Source organism: Manis pentadactyla, chromosome 3, assembly GCF_030020395.1.
Source record: "Manis pentadactyla isolate mManPen7 chromosome 3, mManPen7.hap1, whole genome shotgun sequence".
NCBI lineage: Eukaryota > Metazoa > Chordata > Mammalia > Pholidota > Manidae > Manis > Manis pentadactyla.
The window spans coordinates 90077554-90100593 of NC_080021.1; the positions used below are offsets into that span (position 1 = coordinate 90077554).

The 23040-nt window shown below is 52.8% G+C and overlaps 1 protein-coding gene across 1 annotated transcript in view; it reads right to left on the bottom strand.

The window, feature by feature from the left end:
* Positions 1 to 23040, bottom strand: part of ADARB2 (adenosine deaminase RNA specific B2 (inactive)) — a 365713-nt gene that overhangs the window by 19296 nt on the left and 323377 nt on the right. The window contains exons 5-7 of the mRNA XM_036910803.2: positions 18495 to 18663; positions 16268 to 16419; positions 8811 to 8979 (exon numbers count right to left, since the gene is read on the bottom strand). Of these exons, the coding sequence (XP_036766698.2) occupies positions 8811 to 8979; positions 16268 to 16419; positions 18495 to 18663 (490 nt within the window). The remainder of the gene's footprint in view (positions 1 to 8810; positions 8980 to 16267; positions 16420 to 18494; positions 18664 to 23040) is intronic.

Genomic DNA, 23040 nt, shown 5'->3' on the forward strand with positions numbered 1-23040 from the left:
GCCTGTCCATGCTCCCAGCTGATGGTCAGCACCACCTGCTCACCATGTGATGCCACTTGCATGCCATGTGACACCATGTGCCTGGCTTGTGAATGCGCTGTCCTGAGGGCAGCTGTGTTCCTGGGACTGTCGGCTGGGCTGGCGTGGGGCAGCTCCGTCAAGCCTGCACACTTTGGGATGTACAAGCAGATAAGGACTGTTTCAGGCTGCTAGTCCTGGGGTGGTCTGTGGCACACATGGTAGAGGGTGTGGAGCCCACTGCATTTTCTGAGGGGACCCACGGCTCTGAGGAATGTGTTCATGTCACTGAAAGCAAGGCTGTCTGAGTGCAGGAAGGAGTGGAGGCTGTCAGGTGGAGTCAGGCAGGTTGGCTACTTTGAGCTGAATGAACTTCCTTCTCCTTGCACAGAGGCCTGCCCAGCAATGTGCTTCCTCCTGACGAGCATCTAGGGCTTGGTCTGCCCCCGAGCTACGTGGTGGGAGGTGAACGCCTGAAGGCCAGCAGCTGCCCTGTGACTTGATGGCTGCCAGCCCTCCTCTCTACCCTAGGTTCTCACAGCACCTGCTGCTTGCAGGTGTATCGTTGGCTGAGGACAGCACCTCGGGGAGTCAGAAAGGGTGTTTGCTGCCAGCCCACATGTGCAAGTCCCAGGACGGGCTCCTCCCGCCATCCACATCCCTGCCAAGATGTTATGCTGGGCCTTTTGGTTCTGGTGAATGAAGGGCAACTTTCACTTGCTCTGGGGAACACCCACCCTTTCTTCCTTCTGTGACGATGGGACCCCCAAAGTGAGGTCTTGGCCATTGTGTGTGTGCCGCATGCACCAGGCTCTCTGCTGCATTCTGGGTGTCCATAGCTGGTCTTCCCCACGACCAGGCACCATGGCGCACCCGTCTGTTGGCACCCGTACTGCTGCAAAGCGTCCAGGGCCTTGTCCCGTGTTGTCACTGAGCTTCACGTCTGTCCTCCTTTGGCCATGGTGTCTTGCTCCCCTAGTGGGATGCATGGCTTGTTTGCAGACTTGGCGCTTGTCAGCCCTCTGCAGGGCCTGGAGTTGGGTGAGGGCTGCTGCCTGCTGGCAGTGTGATGTCACGGTGGTGTTGTGAGGTAGCAGAGGAGCAGGGAGGTGAACTGGCCATTGTTGCTACTTTTATATTGATAAGTATTGAGTTTCTCACTCACTGCTTCCGTCATCAGATATTACGTAGGATTTCACCTAAAAGCTGTGGTAAGATCGCCAGCAGCCCTCAGTGGAGGAGCTCACTCTGTGAACACTGCACGGTGTCAGGAAGAGCAGTTACTTTAAAAGGACCTATATCCCAAGATTGGAAAAATTAGCAACAGTCTCCCTTGGTTACTCTAGAGCTGGTAACACCTTAGAGATGAGGTGACTGCCAGCAAGTTGGGGAGGAAAGGTGTCAGAGTTCCCCAGGCTGGCTGGGCAGCAGAGAGGAGGGGAGACCACTTTGAGGGGACGCTGAGCAGCAGCCTGTCCAATCGGGAGACACTCTTCCCTTAAAGTCTGGAATCTAAGGTTAGAAATCACACAGCCCTTATCCCCAGAGAGCAGCTGTAGTTTTTTTACAGTTCATTTTTACGGGGAAAGTCTTAATCTGTTCATTTAAAGACACACTGCAATCAATAATCAAGCTCAGGTACTTAAAATTAGAAACCATATCTAAAGGAACATTAGTTCCAGGAGATTTAGATTTTTATATGCCGCTCAACTTTCAATTCTCAGAGGCAAAGGCAAAAGGCACTTCTGTGGTTTCCCCGTTCTTTCAGGAGAGTGGAGTCTGCCTGTTCGCACCGATCAGGGCCGCACAGTAAAAAAACAGGCTGGTCACACGGACAGGATCAGGCTTTGACAAGTGTACTCACTGTCCTGTCTCCTGTCTGGCAGGGGTGTGGGATCCCGTCTATGTTATAAGGAAAACGCACCTACCCTCTGGTGCGGGATTTGTGGTTCTGAAGGTCGCTTTTCTCTGAGGGGGTGAAGCTCTGCCTTCCATCTCTGTCACCCTTCACGGGGCCATGCTAACACTGGTATCTTAGGATAGATTTTACCATGACTGTGTCTAGTTCTGTAATTTCCTGGAGGCCAAATGAGTGGAACTGGATGAGTAACCTCTCACCTAGCTATACTGGTTTCCCTGGGCTGCAGGATGCCACAGATACCACAAACAGGGCTGAAAACAACAGAAACCTGCCCTCTCAGTCCTAGAGGCCACACGTCTGAAATCCAGGTGCCATCACACCATGCTTCCCTGGGAGGCTCTGGGAATATATGGTCCTGGCCTCTCCCATCGTCTAGGCTGCCAGCCATCAGGAGCACCCCCTGCAGCCTCTGCCTCTGTGTCCATGTCCACATGGCCTTCCCCTGTGGTGTGTCTCCTCCTGCCGCCTGTGGCCAAGCCCCCTGACACCCCCACCCTGGAATGTTGTAAGGACATGTGAAATTGCATTTAGAGCCCACCTGAACCATCTGGGATAAAGCACTTCTGTCAGCATCGTTAACTGAGCCCCACCATGTGAGGGCATGTTCACAGGTTCTGGGTGGGAAGATATGGACTTATCTTTTGGGGGCCCCTGTTCAGAGCAGTCCACCGCTGTGGCCTATCTGGAGATCCCACCCCGCCTCTCGTTTATGAGAACTTAGCATTTACCCCTACCATGGGCAGGCCCCACGCTGCACTTAGGAAGCATGTCCTGAGAATGTACTTGGAGATTTGGACGAAAGGTTTTGTAGAAAGACGTGATGGGAAATGTTTCCCCGTGTGGCAATCACTGGGAAGCACCCCTGGTGTCTGGGGACAGGGAGTGATGCTGATAGCACAGCTGTGAGACGTGACACTGTACCTGCATCAAGGTGCTTGCTGCTTAAAGGGGCTGTGACTATAGTGTTGCATCGTGGATTGGCAACTGCCATAGCAGCAAAACGAACTATGGGACAAAATGTAAGTCAGGAAAAAAGAGTAATGAAAGGGTGACTGCTATTTCCTGCACCTCTCAGGACATTGCGTAGTTGTTTCTTTTCGCCTTTTCACCCATTTCTGATCTTTCTTGAGCCCAGGATGTTCTGATTCGCATGGTGTTGGGCCCTCCTGCTTTGGGTGGTGGTCCGTCAGATGCCTCCAGCCTCCCACTGCGTGGTGTCGGCCCAACATTGCTTCCGGCGGAGCCAAGGCATGCTCAGGCTGGGGCCCACGTGCACCCTGCAGGAAGCCTTCAAGGAGGTGGGCTCACTAGCTGTGCTAAGGTTTCTGAACTCTGGTCCCGTGTCCTTGAAATGAGTTTAATAACGGTGACATTAACATAACAGCAGCTGCCTTCCTCACCTCCGAGGGTCTGTGGGAACACTGGACTTAATTAGGGAGACTGAAAACCCTGACAAGGTCTGAGTCTGCAGGTGTGGCCTTGGTCCACGCTCGTGGTGTCTGGTCAGGCAGCCAGCGCGCTGTGAGGCCTGTGTGATTTCTGCTCCCTCAGCATGGCCAGGCACCTGCCACCCATCTCAGTCCAGGAAAGCCCAACCACCAGTGCTGTGAGCCATCACTCCCACTCCCCATACAGGCACCTTCTCAGAAGAAGATCTCGTGATCCTTCTGCCAGGCGTGTCCCTCAGCCCCACTTGGGCTTTGCCCAGACATTTGCGTCCTTTCCTTGGTCTGCCTTTGGCTGTTCTGATGGGCATGGGTGAGTGAGGGAGTCAGCTCCACTCCTGGGGGAGTGGGGGGCCTCTCGGCACCCAAATCATAGGTGTACGTCAGGCCATTGCTTTGGGGATGAGCTCTCAGCTGGCACCCCTTCTTGCTAAATGCCCCTTTGTGTCTCAGCATGGTTATGTGAGTGACTCTTGGGGCAAATGCCAGCCCTGCAGTGTGTTCAGAGCCTGGGAAGGGTGCACACAATTCCTGCTCTTCCTCAGAGCAGGTGGCTGTTAGCGGCCAAGAGGTGAAACAGGAGCACAAGTGAAGACAAGATTCAGTGAGGTGGGATGGTCCTCGTGGCCTGCAAGCACCCTGTGCAGGGTGTGCCATCCACAGCATGCTGGTCCTGGATCCCAGCATTTCAGGTGGATCAGGGGAACAGCTCAGAGCTCTCCTGAGGGGGGAACAAAAGTTGCCTGAGGATAGATGGAGGTATACAAGAATCCCCCATCTCCACAGGGACTGAGCCTCTTATGGAGAGAGTTCATTCTGTGAGAGCCAAAGAAGCATAAAGGTCCCAAGAGCAGTGACAGCACATGTCCCTTCGCTGTGAGGGTCCTTGGAGAACCAGGGCGGAGGGAGACCAGCGTACCCCCACCCCTCCTTGCACACCTGCTCCATGGGCTCAGTGCCACCCTCAGGGTTAGGGAAGGTCCAGCCACCACAGAGCATCAGCAGTGTTCAAGGAGGTGTGAGCAACCGCCTGCAGCTGGAGCGCTGGTGAGTCTGCCCTGTTTGTGGCTTATTTTAAACCAATGTGAAAATGAGCTTCCTCTGACGGTTTGCTGTGAACCATCTTGCCACTGAGGCTGCGAAGTGCTCTCAGTGATTACTCAGAGAACTCACACTCGGAAGAACGCCGCCAAGGCCTAATTATGGCCTTACTTAGATATCGCTGCCCCAAAAGTGACCCTGTGCCCAGCTGTGGTCATGCAACTGTTGGTTGTTTATGTCTTTTCATATAATGGCTCCATTCATTTTTCACTGATATCAAAGGGTTTTTGCAAAGAGAAGATAAATTTGTCTAGTGGATGCATTTTCACTACCTTAATTAAAGATTCAATTTTATTATTTATTTCACTTTAATACATAAAAGGCACATGAAATAGGGGATGAAAGAAGTCAGCGAACAAATAAAGCCTCCCTTTTACAGAAATTTCTGAGTTACTGAGTAGATAAGGCTGTGGTGCCAAGTGGCCTCTGGGGTAAGACTCCCTTGGAAAGAAAACCAGTAGTTGTAGTTGGGTATGGACACATCCCCAAGGTTTATGGGTGCCACAGGTCGCTTCAGCTCTTGCACCTTAGAGGAGAGAACTTGGGGCGGGGGTGGGCAGATGACGTCATCATCTTTCCGTGTCACATGTGGGGCTGGAAAGATGCAGCCTCAGGATTCAGCTTCTAGACGGGTGCTGTGGTGCCGCCACTCACCGTCACTCAGTGGCCATTCTGACAGAGCAGAATGTGCTTCTTGCCTGCCACCTCTGTGTCCAGAACAGCCAGTGCTCTGGCAGGCAGGTGGTGGCCCAGTCTTAGGTGACCTCTTGCTTTCCCCAGTCTCCCCATGGTGACCGGCCCGAGTTTTCCATGTGGGTCTCTGTTTTGTGTATCCACTAGTTCTTGAGTCCGTGAAGGTGGTGTTGTGAGCAACCTGGAGTGCTCAGCAGCTGCTCATGTGTCACCCAGCTGACGGTCCCTCCTTGGGTGTCCTCCTGCCTGGGGACAGTGAGGTGGTGGTCGCTGGGGGAGAATCCCCAGTGGAAAGTGGGGTGGGGCTGTGGCCATCGGCAGGGAGGTCCAGCGAGAGCAGGGCTCCACGCAGACACAACAGTGTAAGAGAGCGGTGGAGTGGGCAGGGAGTTCCAAATGTTCGCTGCGTTTATTTTAACATGACTTACTTAGGGGTAAGTTTATGTAATTTGACTTTTGGCAACAACTGTGTTTGGCTACAATCAGCTCTCATGGGCTGTGCTGGCCCAGCAGGCCATGACCTGCATGCCAGGTGTCACAGTTAGAGGTTTCAGCGCTGAGAGCATCCTGCCACCATTGCACAGACTCCTTGAAAGAGGATGGTGTCCACCACTCCTTTGTGTCCTCAGAGCTGCCTTCCCCACAGAGCTTGATCCTGTCATCCATTCTCTGAGTGAGAGTGTTTTGTCCGTATCTGTAGGCAAAGGGTCCAAACTTTGAGTGTCATGTATGCCCCTGGTTTAGTTTTGTTTCTGTGCAGGATAGAGAAGAGCACACGCCTTCTCAGATGGTCTCTTCACAAAGCCTTTGCACAAACAATGCGTGTTGTAGATGCTCACAATCTTGAATTGTTACATAACATATGCTCCCACTCAAAAAGGCAACTGTGGCTCCCGTGTAAACCAGCTCATGCCTTCGCGCCAATGCCCTCATCCTGTGTGTGGGTGGGTGATGGTGGGCACACAGACACTTTCCCACCCCGGCCTGTGTGGGCCAGCTGCCTTGGCCTGACCCAGGCAGAGCGTGCAAGGCTGGGGCTGTTCCTTCTTCACCACAGGTATCATTGTCCCCCCATCCTCATCACCAAGCATAATTTATCAAGAGCTACATAGGCAACTCCCATGACAGAAATAACTCCTGAGGTCAGACCTTAGATGCAGAAGCAAACACAGCCCTGAGGAGACAGGACAGAGGGCAGGACAGAAGGGGATCATGAGCAGGACAGGACAGGAGGAGACAGGGTGGCAGGCCTGACAGGAGAGAAGGAAATGGGGTAGGAGACAGGACCAAAGAATGAAGAGACCGGATGGGACAGGATGGGACAGGAGGGGAGAGGGTGGTGGGCAGGACAGGAGGGGAGGCAGGATGGCAGGCATGCCCAGAGATGGAATGGGGCAGGGGGCAGGGACGGAGAGACAGAGATAGAGAAGCAAAGAGAGAGACAGACAGAGAAAGAGATAGAGAGACAAGGAGAGACAGAGAGGGAGGGAGAGGCAGACACTGTGAGGGAGAGAGGAAGAGGGAGAGGAGACAGGGAGAAGTGACAGCAAGTGCCCAGGAAGCCGTAGGGGCAGGGGTAGCTTGGGGTTGATTGGCCGGGGATTTGGCATCCATGCCCTTTGCAGGGCTCCTCCCTGAGCTACTGTGCCCCTCAGAGGCCTCACCACCAGGTTTGGGAACCAGAGTGTGGTGAATGAGAAAGACCCATTGATCTGAGGTCTGCCTGGCTCTTGTGGATCCACTGCAGGATCCAGTCAAGGAGAGAGCCAGGCAGATCTCAGGATCCCCGAATGCACCCTCTGGTCCTCTGAAGCAGCCCAGATTCCATCTCCATCCCAGACACTCTCTGAAGTGGAGAGAGATGCGTGTTGTGTTGAGCTTTTGTTATTTACAGTAGATTTTATTAGAGCGATGCCTGATCTGTGGCAGCCATGGTACCACTGGCAGACTGTCAACACAGGCGACCCTGGGTCATGGCTTGCCTTGAAACTGCTGTCTGTTTGGGTGTGCGATCCCTGAGACAATGAGGTTTCAGTTCTGCTGTGTTAATTCCCTTCCTTTGTCCAGGGAGTCAGTTACTTTAGAGACGCCCTGTGATCTCAGGGCACCAGAGAATTTTGATTAATTAAAATTGCTCCTGTTTTCCCTGCTTCATAGATAGGTGGAAATATGCTAAGGCAGAGTATGTTTTCTTCTGTAAGGTGAGCTGATGGGAGACTCCAGAAGTCCCTGATTTGGCTTATTGTCCTAGGCCGTGGCTGTGTCTGCTGATCCAGGAGCAATCTCAGAGAGGAAGCAAGTGGCCCCACGCCTCTGCAGACTTGGGTGATTCCCTGGGAGAGTTCCGCTGTGCTGCTGAGCACAGAGATGGACCACAGGCCCTGAGGAGCCTGGGAGGCGGGGCCCTGTGCACAGGCTCCCACCGTCCTGGCCCCAGGCCCCTGAGGGCCGCCTCCTGGGACTCCACCCTTCCACCCTTGCCTTCCCTGCTGGTTGCCCACTCCAGGGAGAGAGGCCAGTGTTGCATCCTTTGAGTCATGTGGTCAGCAAGAATGCAGAGCAGCGGGATGTGCCAAGTGGTTGGCGCTGCTTGGGCTGCACTCAAGCAGAGCTGGGAACTGCATCCTCTGTGGCGGGTGTGGGTACTGTGTGCCGGCCCACCCTCTGGTTCCCACAGCATGTGCGGACTCGCACCCTCTCCACAGCTGTGAGAACAGCCTTGTCCCATCCTGACCGATGGGTTTCAGCCCCAAACTCCACGTGGAGGATCTCGGGGCAACCTGGTGGCTGGAATGGGGGGTGGGTGGGCTGCCCCAGAGAGACACTGCTTTCACTTGTTCATAGATTATGGGTTAATAAATATAGCCAAGTTTCCAAAAGACACTCTGATTGACCCTTCGTTCAGGTTTTCACGGACACCTGTTCTGGCTATTGCCACTGGTGGCTGTGGGGCCATTTTCACCTGTTAGAATTCAGGCTGCTTGCCAGCAAGCCCTTTTTTTCCCAGCTGCAGTCGTGGATGCTTCCCAGGGGGGACTGCCGCTGTGGGCATGGGGAGGGGGTGGGGAAAGGGTCCCTCTCTGAGGACCAGGCACCTTTCAGGGACATTGGGGCACCCTTTCCACACACCCTCTTTCTCCTGCACCCTGAGGAGGACCCTCAGGTAGGGACCGTTGAGGTCCTCAGAGGAGACTGTCCTATGGTGTGGGGGGCTTCTGCCTGGCCAGCACCATGGGGAACGTGTTCTGGGAAGCTTGTCAGGTGTCGGGAGGAGGAAGGGGCCTGTAGGGGCACCCACACCGTGAAGGTCAGGTGTGGGGCCCAGGATGGCTGCCGTGTGTGGGAGCGGGTGGCCCCGGGGGCAGTGCCATGTGGGAGGCACAGTTCCCTCCCAGTCAATCCCGAGTCAGCCAGCAGTGCCCACACCCTGAATGGTAGACCCAAACCAGTGCTCTGCCTGTTGCAGGCAGTTTAGAATTGCCAGGTATTTTAAGCACATGAAACCGAGTGTGATCTGGGAAGTGGGGAAGGCACAAGGCCTGCCCAGAGGATGTTTTCCTGGTTCCCGCTCTCACTGGGAGCCAACAGAAAGCCTGCTGAGGGAGATGGGACTGGGGGACGGGGGCCCTTACCTGGCGATCTTATCCGTGCAGGACATGGTGACAAGCTGCTCACCCAGCAGGATGCCGTCCCACGTCTGTTCTGAGCTTGGGCCCCGGACGGGGACAGTCCCCTCCCTGGATTCAATCTTGGTGCGCAGGTGCCCACGGAACTTCCTGATGATGTGCTTGCTGCTGCTCACTAGGAGATAAGAGGCAGCCGTGAGAGGCAGCTGGGGCCTGCCTGTCCAGAGATACATGGTTCTCCAGCTTGGTGGGGGAGCCCAGAAGCCTCTCCAGGACCTGTGCCATGGCCGGTGGGCTGGGACAGGAAGTGTGAATCAGGGCCAAGGCAGGAAGGACCGTCACTTCTTCAGCAGAGTGGTGGTGGTGAAACGGGCACCACTTCCAGACCGTGGTCAGCCAATGGCTCATCAAGAGCAGGTTGTAAATATTTAACCTCTGCAGCCATTTGGTCTCTGTCACAGCCACTCAACAGCCAGTAGCACAGAGCAGCGCAGGACTGTGGTTGGGTTCCCTAATACTTTGTGGACAGTCAAATTGAATTCCATATAACTTTCATGTGACATGAAATGCTCATTTTTTCACTTTTTTCAGCCATCTAAAAATGTAAAAATCATGCTTAGTTTGCGGGCTATACAGAAACAAGTAGTGGGTGGATTGGCCCAAGAACCCCCTCTTGATTTTAATCCTGACTATATCATTTCCTAGCTTCATAACAACTTCCTTTGGCAAGTTACTCAAAACCACTGTGACACAGTTATTGCATCTTAAAGTAGGGACAGTAATGGTGCCTCCCTCCTAGGCTTGGGGACCAGATAAGGCCCTGTGAGTGGTGCACAGTGTGGTGTTGCTGAGGGCCTGCATGAAGCAGTCACCCTGCTATGCCCAGAAATGACATGGCCTATGGGTAGGTCCCCATGGGTCCCTGAACACCTCCGTTCCATTCTCCTTTCCTGTCCAGAGCCCTCTGGACGCAGGTGCACACAGGCATGCTCACACACACACTGCACACCAACATGGTTATTTGGAGAACTAGCATGAACAAAGAGAAGTTCAGTTTTTCTTTCTTTAAAACAGTTCTGTACATCAAGTCTGGATTATATTATAATATGGAAATGGTTAACTGCTTTGCATACAAATTATATATAAAATAGCACAGTGATTCCAACATTACATACATATGATGACATGGATGGATATTAGACGCTTTTCTTTAAAGTTTCTATTTAAGTTTTAGAAATTGTCGAAATGGGATTTCTCTCTCATTTACCCTTTCTGAAAGTAGTAAATAATAAATAACAGGTGGGTTTGCCGTGTTATTTATTGCTCTACTCCTAGGAGAAAGTAAGCTTTTGAGAGGTTTCAGATGCTTTTTGATCCTGCTCCTAACCAGGTACTTGAAGAGATCCAGTTTGAACTGGTGTTTAAATCATCCACAGAAGGAAGAACCATGGCGAGAAGCTGAGCCTGGGTGGGCAGAGGCAAGGAACGCCTAGCCCTCTCCCAGGTGGAGTGTGAATTGCTTTGTAGCTCTAAATGGCACCACGAATCAGATGACAATGATGGTGATTGATGATAATGATGGTGGTGGTGGTGATGATGGGGATGGTAGGGATGGTGGGGATGATGGTGGGGATGGTGATGATAGTGGGGATGATGGTGATGATGGTGATGATGATAGGGATGGTGGGGCTGATGGGGCTGGTAGGGCTGGTGGGGCTGGTGGGGATGATGGGGATGGTGGGGATGGTGGGCCTGATGGGGATGGTGAGGATGATGATGGTGGTGGTGGGGATGGTGGGGATGGTGGGGTGATGGGATGGTGAGGATGATGATGGTGGTGGTGGGGATGGTGGGGATGATGATGGTGGTCGTGGGGCTGGTGGGAATGGTGGGGATGGTGGGGATGATGATGGGGATGGTGGGGATGATGGTGATGGTGGTGGTGGTGGTGGGGATGGTGTAATGATGGTGATGATGATAAATTGAACATAATAACATGGTTCATATGACTCAAAAACACTTGAGCAAACCCTTAGTTTGACTTGACTTTGTGCATTGTCCTGCTGGGGTCTTCATCACATCAACTTCCTATGGTAGGGCTAGCATACCTCATTTCTGCAGTTTACCCCAATCTTAGAGACTTGACTCTTCTGTGGGGTTACTTTTTCAGGAAATGAGGTACTTGCTTCCCCTTTCTGGTAATTACAGTACCCTCATTCTTTCAGTGCCCTGACAATTATGTCATTTTTCCAGAACTTGGAAGTTGCCTATTATACGGTAAGGCTTTGCTAAATTCTTACCTACTGCTTCTGCACAACTAACTCTCCATGAGGTAAACTTCATAGTCTGTTAATGCCATCACAACAGGGAGGCCTGGCTTGTATTAACAACTGGTTTCTAGGAGTTAACCAACCCAGAGTTTTCAGGTAGATTAATTTTGCCTGCAGAGCCAGGTGCACGAGATACTCCTGAGAAGTGTTTACTTTGTGTGGTGTTAAATCTTAGGCTCCCTTTTCTAGCTTGCTCCCTGATGAGCTTGATCAGTCCTGGGGGTTCTGAGTGTCAGCTATCTTGTTGAGCCCCTTCTTCTGGTTCTTTCTTGCCTAATTGCATGTGGCAGGAGCGAGTTGAAGATGCCACTTCAAGCAGAACAAAATGTCAATCCAACCAGAAACTGCAGGGAGCTGAACTCAGAAAATCCATCATGGAGACACTGGAGGTGTGAAATGTTCGAGTCCTGCCTGCCCTGTACTCATAACACTGCAAATCATGAGACTATTCTAATTCTGATATTCCACATCATCAGACTCTTCATTATAGTGTTTATAAATCCAGAACCCTTACCTCTGAAGATTGATGTCAATATAAAGTTGAAGTGGTAATATGGTTTAGAAAATTGTTCAAGTTAATACTCTACTCTTAGGAGAGAATCAGAAGGAGATGGAGATAAATGGCAATTGAGAAGTCCACCTAGGGAGCAAAGACCTACCTAAAAAGTGATCTGTGATTGCTGCAGTGCTGCAGGAGAGAGAAAGAGCCAGAAATGGGAGGAAAAGGGATAGGAAAGGAAGACAATGTTTTTAAACACCAAATAAACTTTTAATTTGCAGGCATCTTCAGAAGGTATACCCCAGAAGGCACACCATCTTTTCATTGTAATCATCCCTGCCATTTGCCAGGTGGCCATGAGAGGGTCCTTTGTCTTGAGGAAGGCAGCATGAGTGACAATGGGATACATGAGGCCACTCAATCCCGTGGACCCTGCAACCTGAGACTGCACCCTTCTGTCACTCAGCAGGCAGGTCTGAAGGCAGGGACCTCAGGAAGTGGTTTTGAATTCCTTGGTCTCCTTGATGAATTTGGTGCCTCTTCTGAACTGGCTTGCTGTGCAGTGAGTGGACCTGGCCTGAAACTTGCCTTCAGATTTGACATAGTCACACTATTTCCTGTCTGGTGGAAGATGGATCAGAGAAGTTAACCAAGATGTTAAATTCTTGGGAAAGATTAGTAAGAACCAAATTTGCCAGGTTATTTAAAGAGCAGGCCAAGGAGCAGAAATTTGTGTTAAGGATGCTGGTGAGGTAGGGTGGTGCTGCCCAGCTATGGTGTGGTGTTATATATCTTTTCATTACTCTAGCCATTTAGGTTCTTATCAGAGCCACCTTGTGTCTGGCCCAGGTCCAGTCCAGAGCCACTCATGAAGTGGAATCATCCCTGTGGGTCTGGCCTCCTCCCACAGAGCAGTTAAGGGCAGGTAAGTGCCAAGCCTTGGTTTGCAGAGCCTATGGCTTGAGTGGCTCCTTTGCTGTAGCACAGGCTCCAGCCCTACCTGCTCACTGTGGCTGCCTGGCCCCTGCAGAGGCTTACTGGACCCTCCTCAGCCCACACTCCTTCCCATGACACCAGCAAGGAGATACATCCCCAACATGGGCAGGAGACAGTTTAGGGGCGTTCGAATTGGGTGGCTCAACGCATGGCTGACCCTTGGAATCCCTGGGGAAGTTTGAGAGTACAGATCCTTGGAGCCACTCTGTCCCAGAAGCATTAGCAGCAGAACCTCCATGTAGGAGCTTCCTGAGGTGAGCAATGCCTCCTGGACGTCTCAGACCAATTGGGTTCATTTTTAATGGCTCCAGGGAGGGAGAATTTACCATCTGCCCAGATGAGCATTTTTGAGGAAAGCAATAAAATTGAGGCATTTAGAATTTTTTGAGCCACTAATGTCCCTGGGAGGTGGGCGGTCCCAGCCAGGGCTGTGTTCTTTCTGCAGCTGGGGAATTCGCTGTGCCTCTAGAGCTGCTGGGAGGGCCTGCTGTAGCGCTCTGCAGCCTGGGGAATGTGGGCCTTGTTCCTAGAAGTCCCACCAGGCCCTCTATTGTGTGATCTTGGTTTTAGTGATTGTTCAGACCTGTTTGCCAGAATTTCTTGCTCTTCTGTGTGTTCCTCTTCTCTTTAAGGGATGGGACAATCTGGGCAACTCTCCAGAACAGGTCAAATGATAGGCATGATTGCAGATCCTGATGGCAGCACACAGCTGCAGGGGTATGCACACTCGTGTGTGTACCTGTGTGTATGTGCATATGCTCTTGTGCATGTGTGTGCATGTGTGTGACAGGGAGAAGATGCAGGAAAGGGGGCAGTGTCCTGACACACCTGCAGGCCAGGGGGAGATGCATAGCAGCTCCTTGGGGACAAACGAATGAGAACAAATGAACCACAGTGACAGCAGAGACCCTTAAGGCAAAATGCTGGCAGGGGAGTGGCATAGGGGCTTCGCCCTGGTGCTGAGCTCCTGGATCCTCAGAGTCAAGTACAACATGGGAGTGGACTGGCCTGGCTGCTGCCATATACTTTTGTAGACACGGTGATGTCACTGTGACCTTTGGGGTCATTCTCCCTGGCACCATCCAGGACAGCTTGAGGCTGTGCTGCAGTGAGGCTTGTCTTTCCACGGGTTTCCTCATGGGAGAGCGGCCAATGGCAAATGGTCTCTTTCCATTCCAGGATTTCCCTCGGGCTGGTTGCCGTTGGCTCTGCCTGGTAGGAGCTGCTCAGAGCAGAGGTCCTGCAGCCGTCCCACAGCCCAGCCCTCAGCAAAGTACAGCAGCTCCTGTGGAGGCATCTGCCTGGAAGCTGAGGTCCCTCTAAAATGGAGACATCCTGAGTGCCAACCCTTCCTCGGGAGCATGGGGAACAAACGCAGCAAGAGTCTCTGGGAGGCCCTTCCAGGCAGGAGCTTGGGATTCTTGCCCTTCCTGTGTGACTCAGGGCAAGGTGGTGTGTGATCTGTGCTGACAAGTGCAGAGCACACACTCGCGGTCCTGGGGAGTTACTGGGTGAAACCAGCCCAAGCCTCTTGGTGCATCTAGGCTCTGCCTGGTAAATCTGCAGCAATAATGTGAGGAAAATACCTTACATTTTCCCCACCAGCACCTGCCACTTCTTAAAAGCATTGTGAAACAGAAGACATCTGTGTCTGGAAGTGAGCCCCAAATATCTGAGAATGTATTTGTATTTCTAAACCACCAGCTTTGCAAGTTGGAATCCAGGGCTGGGAGGTGGCAATGGTACCCACTGAGCTTGAACTGCTCCTCTGGAGAGGCCAGGGGTCTCTGGCACGACTGAGACTCCTACCTGGCTCACTCAGTGGCCCAGCTCTTGCCAGGAGAAGTTGGGCAAGTTAGGGCAGCCAGGGTGTCCCACAAAACTTCTTCTAGGCCTGAGGGCTCCTGGTCTGGGTCTTCATGGTGCCAAGCTTTGGAGGGGAGATGGAAAGGCAGTTTCCATAGCTGTCTAACGGGCTGCATCTCAGTCCCGAGTAGGAAGTGGGGATCGTGTGGGTTCAGCTTGATGAGTAACTCCATGGTGTTTACTGCATGCCAGTGAAGAGAGTCCCTGTATGGCCCATGCCCTCCTGCCATGAGCCCTTCCCTCCCAGCGGGGTGTGCCCTCTGCTGGGTCCACCCCAGCCCTCCTGCTCCTGGGGCAGCTCCCTGAAAGGCCTGGTGTTCAGGGGTTACCCCTCTGACTCAGTTTGACTTGATTCTTCCATTTTCTCTAGTGGGGGGGTGTTATGCGCAGAATTTGTCCCGCAGATTCAGTGCTGATACTGACTGCCAGGTGATTGTCAGGAGGCGTGCTTTGGGGGTGATGAGGTCATGAGGGTGGAGCCCCCTGATGGGATCAGTGTCCTCATGAAGGAGGACCCAGAGGCCCTCCCTCTCCCAGGTGAGGACTCAGTGAGGAGATGCATCTGTGAACCAGGAAGTGGCCTCAGCAGAGTCACCTATGCAGTCCTTTGGGCCCTGGCCCTCCAGCCCCTGAGCTGAGGTGAGGGGTGAATGTCTGTTGTTTAGAAGCTGTGTCTATTCTAGTGCTGGGCCGACTGGAACAGTGATGAAAATAGTACTCGGAAACTCGCAGTGGTGGGTTCTGTCCAGTCACCCTCCAGGGGGAGGGCAGGAAAGAGTGAATTTCTGGGCCAGCCTGCAATATGAGTCTTAGAGAAATGGGTTAAATAAGGCTAGAGTTTTCAGAAGATGCCAGTTTCCCCTGCACCTTCCTTATCTTCGGTGGAGGCCATTGGCATAAGCCTGGGCCATAGCAGGCAGTCAGCAAATGCTCATATTCCCTCTGTTGGTGATCAGAGCACAAATGTAGCTCTCATGGTGGGAAATATGGAGGCCAGAAATAAGCCTTCCTAGGTGTACAACTGTAGTGTTTCTACTGTAGGGTCTTTGGTGCTCCAATCACTTTATTAGGACCCAGTCCCTTGTCATATGGATGCGGTTTCACAGCCTACATGGGAAAACGTGCCTCCTACTTCTGGGAAGGGTTTGCGTGTGTGTGCATGTGTGGTATGTACACAGGTGCATGCATGACACACACATTAGTAATAGGATGGCTCAATGACTGCTTCTCTTTCATCTCAGGGACACTGACACCATCACATCATCACTCAGGAAAGCCGCTGGTGTCCATCACTTGGGCATGCCCACTTTGCTTTGATGGTGGGGACACAGAGGGTGAAGGCAGCCCTCTGAGGTGTGCAGCACAACCTCTGAGGTGGCGCCAGTTCTGGGAGGTGTGTGCTGGGTGCCCCTGCCCCGGTGGCTTAGTTATGAAGCTGAGTTCTCTGCTCCCAGAGCTGCAAATGAAGGCAAGCAAAGCCTGAGCCTGCTCCCCTGTTCTCCATTCTGCCCTGGACAGATGGACTGGTTGCCTGTGAAGATGAAGTGCAGAACCCTGGAGGTTAAGTAGCTAATTCCAGGTCTCAAGCTACTCTGCTCCCAGAGACCTGGACATTCCAGATTAGGATTTTAGAAGGCCAATTGTCCAGGTAACTGCAGACATAGCCCACACCTAAGGCCTGGCTGCCACACACGTTGGACCGGGGGACAGTCCCAGGGGAGGAGGAGGGTGAGGGCTGTTGGCATGAAATGGCTAAAAGCGTGGTGTCTTACGGTCTGTTGTGATTTCGTAGGGTGAGTTGAGACGCGCATCTCCGCAGGGGGATGCGCTCACGTAGAGATGGAATAGGATGTTGTCCCTCAGCCGGTAGCCTCCGTCCTTTGACTGCATGAATATCGACCGTTCTGTATCCTCGCGCTGCTTGCTAGGGCCAGAAAGGGGTGCCAGTCACTCATTGGGTCAACTACACATCCTCTGACCCGCTGCACATTTGCCTTGCCTGGGTGGTATCCCCTCCCCTGTGTCTGGAGATATTTACATTCTGTTTCCCCACTCCCAGCTCTGGCTGCCCCTTCATGAGGCCTGGACGCATGACCCATGAGGGGCTGTGTGTCTGGCTGCTGCTCATGCTGGGGCTCAGATGAATCTAACTGAGTGTGTTAGGTGTTGCTTGTAGGTGGCATGTGTGAGCCGCTCCTTGAGCCCTGAGGTCTGATTACTAGCAGCTGAAGGAACACAACTGGATGATGTGATGGCCATTTCTGGCAAAGACACTCAGTCAAGTCACTGTGACCAAGCACTCGCATCCACCCGTGGTCCTGCACCTATTTAGCATGTGGTAGAGACAAACGCCTGTGCAGTGACACTGGCATCCTGACTGCCCAGGACACCAGGCCTGCCAGCATCAGAGCACACTGTTCTGGGCTCAGTGGCCCTTTGGTGACAGAATGCCCCCCATTGTTTGCTTGGAGGGGGTGCAGGAAATCTCCAAGCCCATCATTGGCCACTGGGGTCAGGGCACTGGGGTCAAGGCCTGGAAGTGGGACACATTTGGGAACCTGGACAGGGTCCTCTCCTGCTCAGAGGAGGGGACTGAGGCCCACCCAGCTGTGCTTTAGGTTTGCTGAGAGCTGCTGACTGTGAAGAGAAGCCAGCAGCTGGGGATTGCCCCAGTCACTGGAGCCCAGTGCCCAAGACAAGGGAAACTAAGCAGCAGGCTGTTCCAGCCCATGTCTGGGAGTGGGCCGTGTGTCTTGCAGAACTTGTGCCTGTGAGGATTTTCCACGGCTGGAGGTTCAGGACCAGGTTTGCACAGGGAGAGGAGGCAACCAGGATCAGATGCTCCCAGCCTGGCAGAAATGCAGTCCTGATCCCTTTGAAAGGCCATAACCTTACCAGAGTTGAGCAGAGGTGTCAGTGGGACAGAGTTCACCAGGCAGCAGGGACTCTGGTGTGGTCACACCACACTGTCTCAACCCCTCTCAGCTCCCAGTGCCATGGGGTGTTTGGAGGGATGGTCCCCTGGGGGCCAGAGGGGCTCCTTGGCTCAGCCTGTTTCTTTAATTTGAAAAACTGAGGCTGGTTCTGGGATTAACAGCAGAGACCTGGCTGTGGAGACTGTGGCCTTCACCTGGCCCCCAGGAGAGGGGCAGTTTGAGCCTGTGCTGGGTGGGCGGCCCTCATCCCAGACCTGAGCCGGGAGTGGGAGAAACAGTGAGAGGGTTCAGTGTGAGCCGCGGACCACCACCCTCCTTGTGAATGGGCCCCCGCCTCGGGAACAGAGCACTGCCCAGCTGCTCTGACCTTGTTTCTGGGGTGCCAGTCTCAGGAGGGCTGTCCTTTAGTGACCCCCTTTATGGGCTGAGTGTCTTTGTCCCCAAATTCACATGCTGACACCTGACCTCCAGGTGATGGTGTCAGGAGGTTGGGGGATGGGAAGCAATGAGGTCATGGGGGTAGAGCTCTTGTGATGGGATCGGTGTCCTTATAAAGGACACCCCAGAGTGCCCTCCTGCCCTGAGGTGAGGACACAGGAGATGTATCTGACCCAGGAAGTGGCCTCACTGGACGTGGGATCTGCCAGCACCTTGACCCTGGACTCCAGCCCTCAGAGCTGTGAGGACTCGGGACCTGTGGTTGAAGCCCCCATCGTGGTATCTCTTAGGGCTGCCTGAACTGAGACACCCCCGAGCGTCCCACAGAACCGTTATCAGATGGAATAGGCACATGACAAGGCATGTCCACATATGTGGGCAGGTGGGAAGGGGATGGATGCATGCACATTGGAAACCATCTGCCTGGTCAGTCCTGGAGGGAGGCCTGAGGGTACGGGGAAGATGCCTGGAATTTCAGTGCTTGACCAGCCCTTACAGCAACATGGCCAGTGCTCAAAGGTGCCACTGTCTGAGCAAGAGCATATGCCTTCAGCAGCAAGACTGCCAGCTCACGAGGGGCTCTGCCGCTTGAACCACCTGTTCTGGAGCCTGGGGCCCCACTCACCTAGCATGCAGCTCCAGCTGCACGTACAGGAAGTGCAGCAGCGCCCTCCTAGCCACGACCTCTGCATGGCAGTCATTAACCACCAGACCCTGGTCACTGATGTACTCGCCGCTGATACACCTGGTGCCTGAGGACAGGACGATGACCTGTGCTTGCCTGGCATCCAAACCTGAGGGACAGAGAAAGTTTCAGAGCTGCTGTCCCCCTTTGTGAGTGTGCCCGCCTGCCCACTCCCCCTATAGCGACTCTAAGGTCACCTTCAAAGGGACAGGGAAGGCACAGGGCCCCCCACAGCTCACTGCACTGGGGCCCCTTGACGCAGGTACTTGGAGACCTCCCTGCCCCCCTTTGTGGGGACTGTGCTGCCAGGGACGGGGGGACCTCATCTGCAGATCTCTACTTCTCAGAGCCAAGATGAGCAGGGCACCCAAGGGTCCACAAGCCGAGTCACTCCTTGAGAGCACGGGACTTCATGCAGTAGAGTCCTGGGAGAGGTGGGTGTGGTGGAGGCCATGTGAGCCTGCTGCCAAATGAGGCCTGCCTCCAGATGTCCCAAAGTGGGAGAGCCCTTAGCCTGGCTGCACCACAACTGGCCAGCTAGCCCCAGATCCTGCCACTGCCTCCCCCATCCTTCAGGATGAGAACTGCTTCATAACTGAAAGGCTCACTACTGGGAACATGTTGTGCAGGATGGGGTGGGGGCCTGAACCAGGTGGGTACTCCCTTGACAGCAGCTCCCATGGGCACCTCCATCATGTTGGCCATCGAGGCAGTGCTCTGAATGGGGCACACAAGGTTGGAACCGTCCTGCAAAGTGCCAGCTGTCCCTCAGAGCCACTGTATGTGGGGGCAGGCTGGGCCAGCTGCCTCCACATCACCTGGGGCTGGTCCATTACCCTACATGCAGACTACTGCCCAGGGCTTTGCCCCTTGTGGAAGGCAGGCCCAGCAGCCTTGGGGGGCTGTGATCTGGGGCCAAGAGCATGTGTGAGTCATGCAACCTGGCCACTGGGGTTGCCGTCAGGGCAGCTGACCCCATGGTAGAGCCAGCCCCACTGAGTGGCAGCCTGGACCAGTGCATCCCCTTCCAGGATTGCATTTCACGTGTGAATGGGTGCAGGGACACACAGGAATCTCTGGTGGGGTGCTGCCCCTTCCCCTGGGCTCCACATGGGAGTACAGGACCTGGCCTCGCCCTGTCCCTATTTCTGGGACCACAGTTCAGAGGTGACATCTACACTATGGATTGTCCGCTTCCAGAGACTTATACACAACCAGAACAATGCACATTGCAAATTGAAACCAGCAGTGAAAAGGTGCTGTGCTTTCTGATTCTGCCACATGGCTTTCCATTTTCCCTAAAGAGCCCCTACAGATGGGAGATGGCAGCAGGTAGTCATGCCTCTGTTCCATCCCGCATGGCCCGTTTCCACGCGGCCGGCCCCTTACAGCTCCACGGGGAGCACAGAAGGAGTGCCCGCGCCATTTCCTCCCTGTCTTTGGGGTTGTGCGGCGTCTGTTTCCAGGAATCAGCACACCCGCCACATGTTTTCTTGGGTTCGTGGTGGCCACCAGCAAGGAAAACAACTTGATTTTTCTGAGACTCTCCCCGTCCAGATTTGGCCCTCAGGAGAGGACCTGAGCTTTCCCTGGGGTGCCTTTTAAATGATCACTTAGAGCTGAAAGGTCAGTGACCATGCCCAACCCCCTTGTAACAGACGCCACTGTGTGCTCTAGCGCTGGGGTGGGGGGCTACCCTTCCCAGCTCACTGCGCCCCATTTCTGCAAGTAATAAGCCTTGTGACTCACTTCCTACAGGGACACTGAAACTGTGTCTCTGATCAAAACAACCCTGGGGTTTTCACTCCCCCAGGGGCAGCTGCCTGCTGGGTGGCTGTGCCTCCTTCAGGCTCATGTCTGTTTATTCTTAATACACCTGCTCCAGCTTCTCGACACAGTGACCCAGTGGGCCTGTGGGTCTGGGAGCATAGCTGTACTGTCTCCTCGTATAGACTGTGAGTTCCTCAGGGGCAGGAATGAGAATTCCCACAGATATTCTGGGAAGGGGCTCATGGAGAGCCCGTGTAATCAGATGCATCGCCTGAGATCCTGCCAGTGGTCCTGGGTCACTATGGCAACTGGAAGTCAAGAGGATGGTGTTGCGGGTCCTTAGCGCGGCTGGACCATGACACTCCTGTGGCCCCTGGGTTGTGGAACCAATGCTGCGTGTGGTTGTATGTTCGCCACTCCGCTGAGATCTCCAGGAATGTTCCTGTGGTCACTTTTCTAAAGAGATGATGTGCAGGTTGAGGGACCACTGGAGGGAACCTTATGATTTCAATGACATTCACCCCCCAGCACCAGGTGCTGGCATGTGGTAAGTTCTCTATGCATGTGCATCACTCTGATGTGGGACTGTCCATCTAGAGGACTAGTCTAAGGCCTGACCACCTCCACGCCTGCTCCACACACAGCTGGGCCTTTCTAGTGAGACAAAACAGAGGAGCAGAGAGGAGGGAAGTGAGCAGGGGAGACCCGCAGGACCAACTGTCCTCAGCCCTCCTTCCTCCCTGTTTCTGTGGCCTGACAACTGCCCGGGTCTGGCCTGGTTAGGCATCACTGTCCCCCTCTGCTGAGATTTGACTGCATGAAGATCCTAGGAAAGGACTAGACACTGTCTTACATTGTGGTCACAACACCAGCAGCTACACCACTTTAAGAAATGAGAAAAAACCCACAACTAACCCCCTTGTGGTTTCTTCCCCAGGACCGACCAAAACACTTAAAAGCTGCTCAAGGTGCAGCTGCTCCCCTTTCACAGGGTCCCTGGAATGCTCACTGGGATGTTTCTGTGGGGTGTGGGTTTCCAGCCCAGCCTGAGAAAGGCTATGAGCAGGACCTCACTGCACTGGGGGAGCCACGCTGGCCGCTGGGGACCACGAGCTAACTTGTCATCAGGTGGCAGGCAGTGTAGAGAAACAGCTTGAGAGGGAGCCATTGGGGTTGAGACGTTATTTTGTAGATCTCAGCTTAATTAAAGCAGGTATTTAGAGTAAAGTAAAATAACATTTATAATTGTTTCATATGGTTCTTCGATATTCAGATGCCTGGTGCACAGCGATGCAGCATAGCAACAATTATTTGACTGCTGGCACTGCTTCTCCTGAGGCTGGTCTGGTGGTCTTTTTTGATTCCATGGAAATTAGAGCTGTGGAAAAGAGAAACTGCTTTCCTTTACCCCTCATTACTTCTAAGCCCCACTTGGACCCAGGCTCTGCCATATTCAGTACAATTATGTGGCCCCAGAAATGCATGATTTGCTGATTCACTTTTTGTTACTTCCACTTCCTGTGTGTCAGTGCCATGCTAAGTGACGGGACACTAAGACAGCCAAGACACAGTGCTATACTTCAAAGGGTTTATCATGAATTTAGGGAGATGACACAGAAATGTCCACAAAATAAGGTACTGAGAGATAAATGTCATGTGAGGGCTCACAGGTTGTTACTAGAATGGGGTGAGGTGGGGGGTAGCATTCCAGATGCAGGCTTCCAGGAGCAGCCACTGAGTCAGGGGTCCTTGGGGACTGATTTATGGAGAGAGTTCCCTCAGGAGGAACTTGGAAGAAAGTCATGGAAATGGGCTTGGATGGGAAGAAGCCAGGCAAAGGGCAGTCCCTCTTGAGTCTCGTCTTGGGCTGATCTGATACAAGACTGAAAAATGTAGGGTGCTGGAGAGCCAGTCTGCTTGGAGGGAAGGAGCTGAGCTGCTCCCCCAGCTGGGGAGAGGGGCCACTGGTGGGCATTCTGAGGAGCCTGGGTGTGGCATCACTAGCATCCATTGCAATGACACCAATGAGTACACACCAGTGTAGATGCCCGGCTCAGTCCACACTGCCTCCTGGTCATGTCCTTTCCCATAAAGTGGCTATCAAGAGTGAAACCATTATGCCATGTCATAGAAAATATAAACGCACGAATTCTATGGAATAAATAGCAAAAGTGATCAAAATGTACCCCAGAGCACCAAACCCAGTTAGATTTTCAGGAGAATTCTACGAACCTTTAAATAGCAGATGATTTTAAGGCTATTTAAAATGCATCTGGAGGTAAAGAAAACCCTCACAGTGCCTTTATTATGAAATACCTGTATTATTGATCTATCTACCAGAAACTGTGTAGAAAGACTACAGATGCCCTCAGTTGTGGATATTAAAAATTCTAAATAAAATATAACCACAAAGCATCAGAGGAAAATAGCAATATAGTAATCATTACAGTGGGTTTATTCCAGAAAAGCAAAAATGGATTATATTAAAAATTTAAACTATGATTATAAGCATAGACAGTAAGAAGCCACCTGACAAAATCCAGCAACTTCTTTTGATAAAAACTCAGTAAATGGCTTCAATCTGTTGTTTTAATATGATTATGATTATGTATATATATGCACATACATATATGTATGTGTGTGTGTACACATAATATACAGGTACACACATAAATGTTAGAGGTATGCACACATATACATACACACATGCACACAC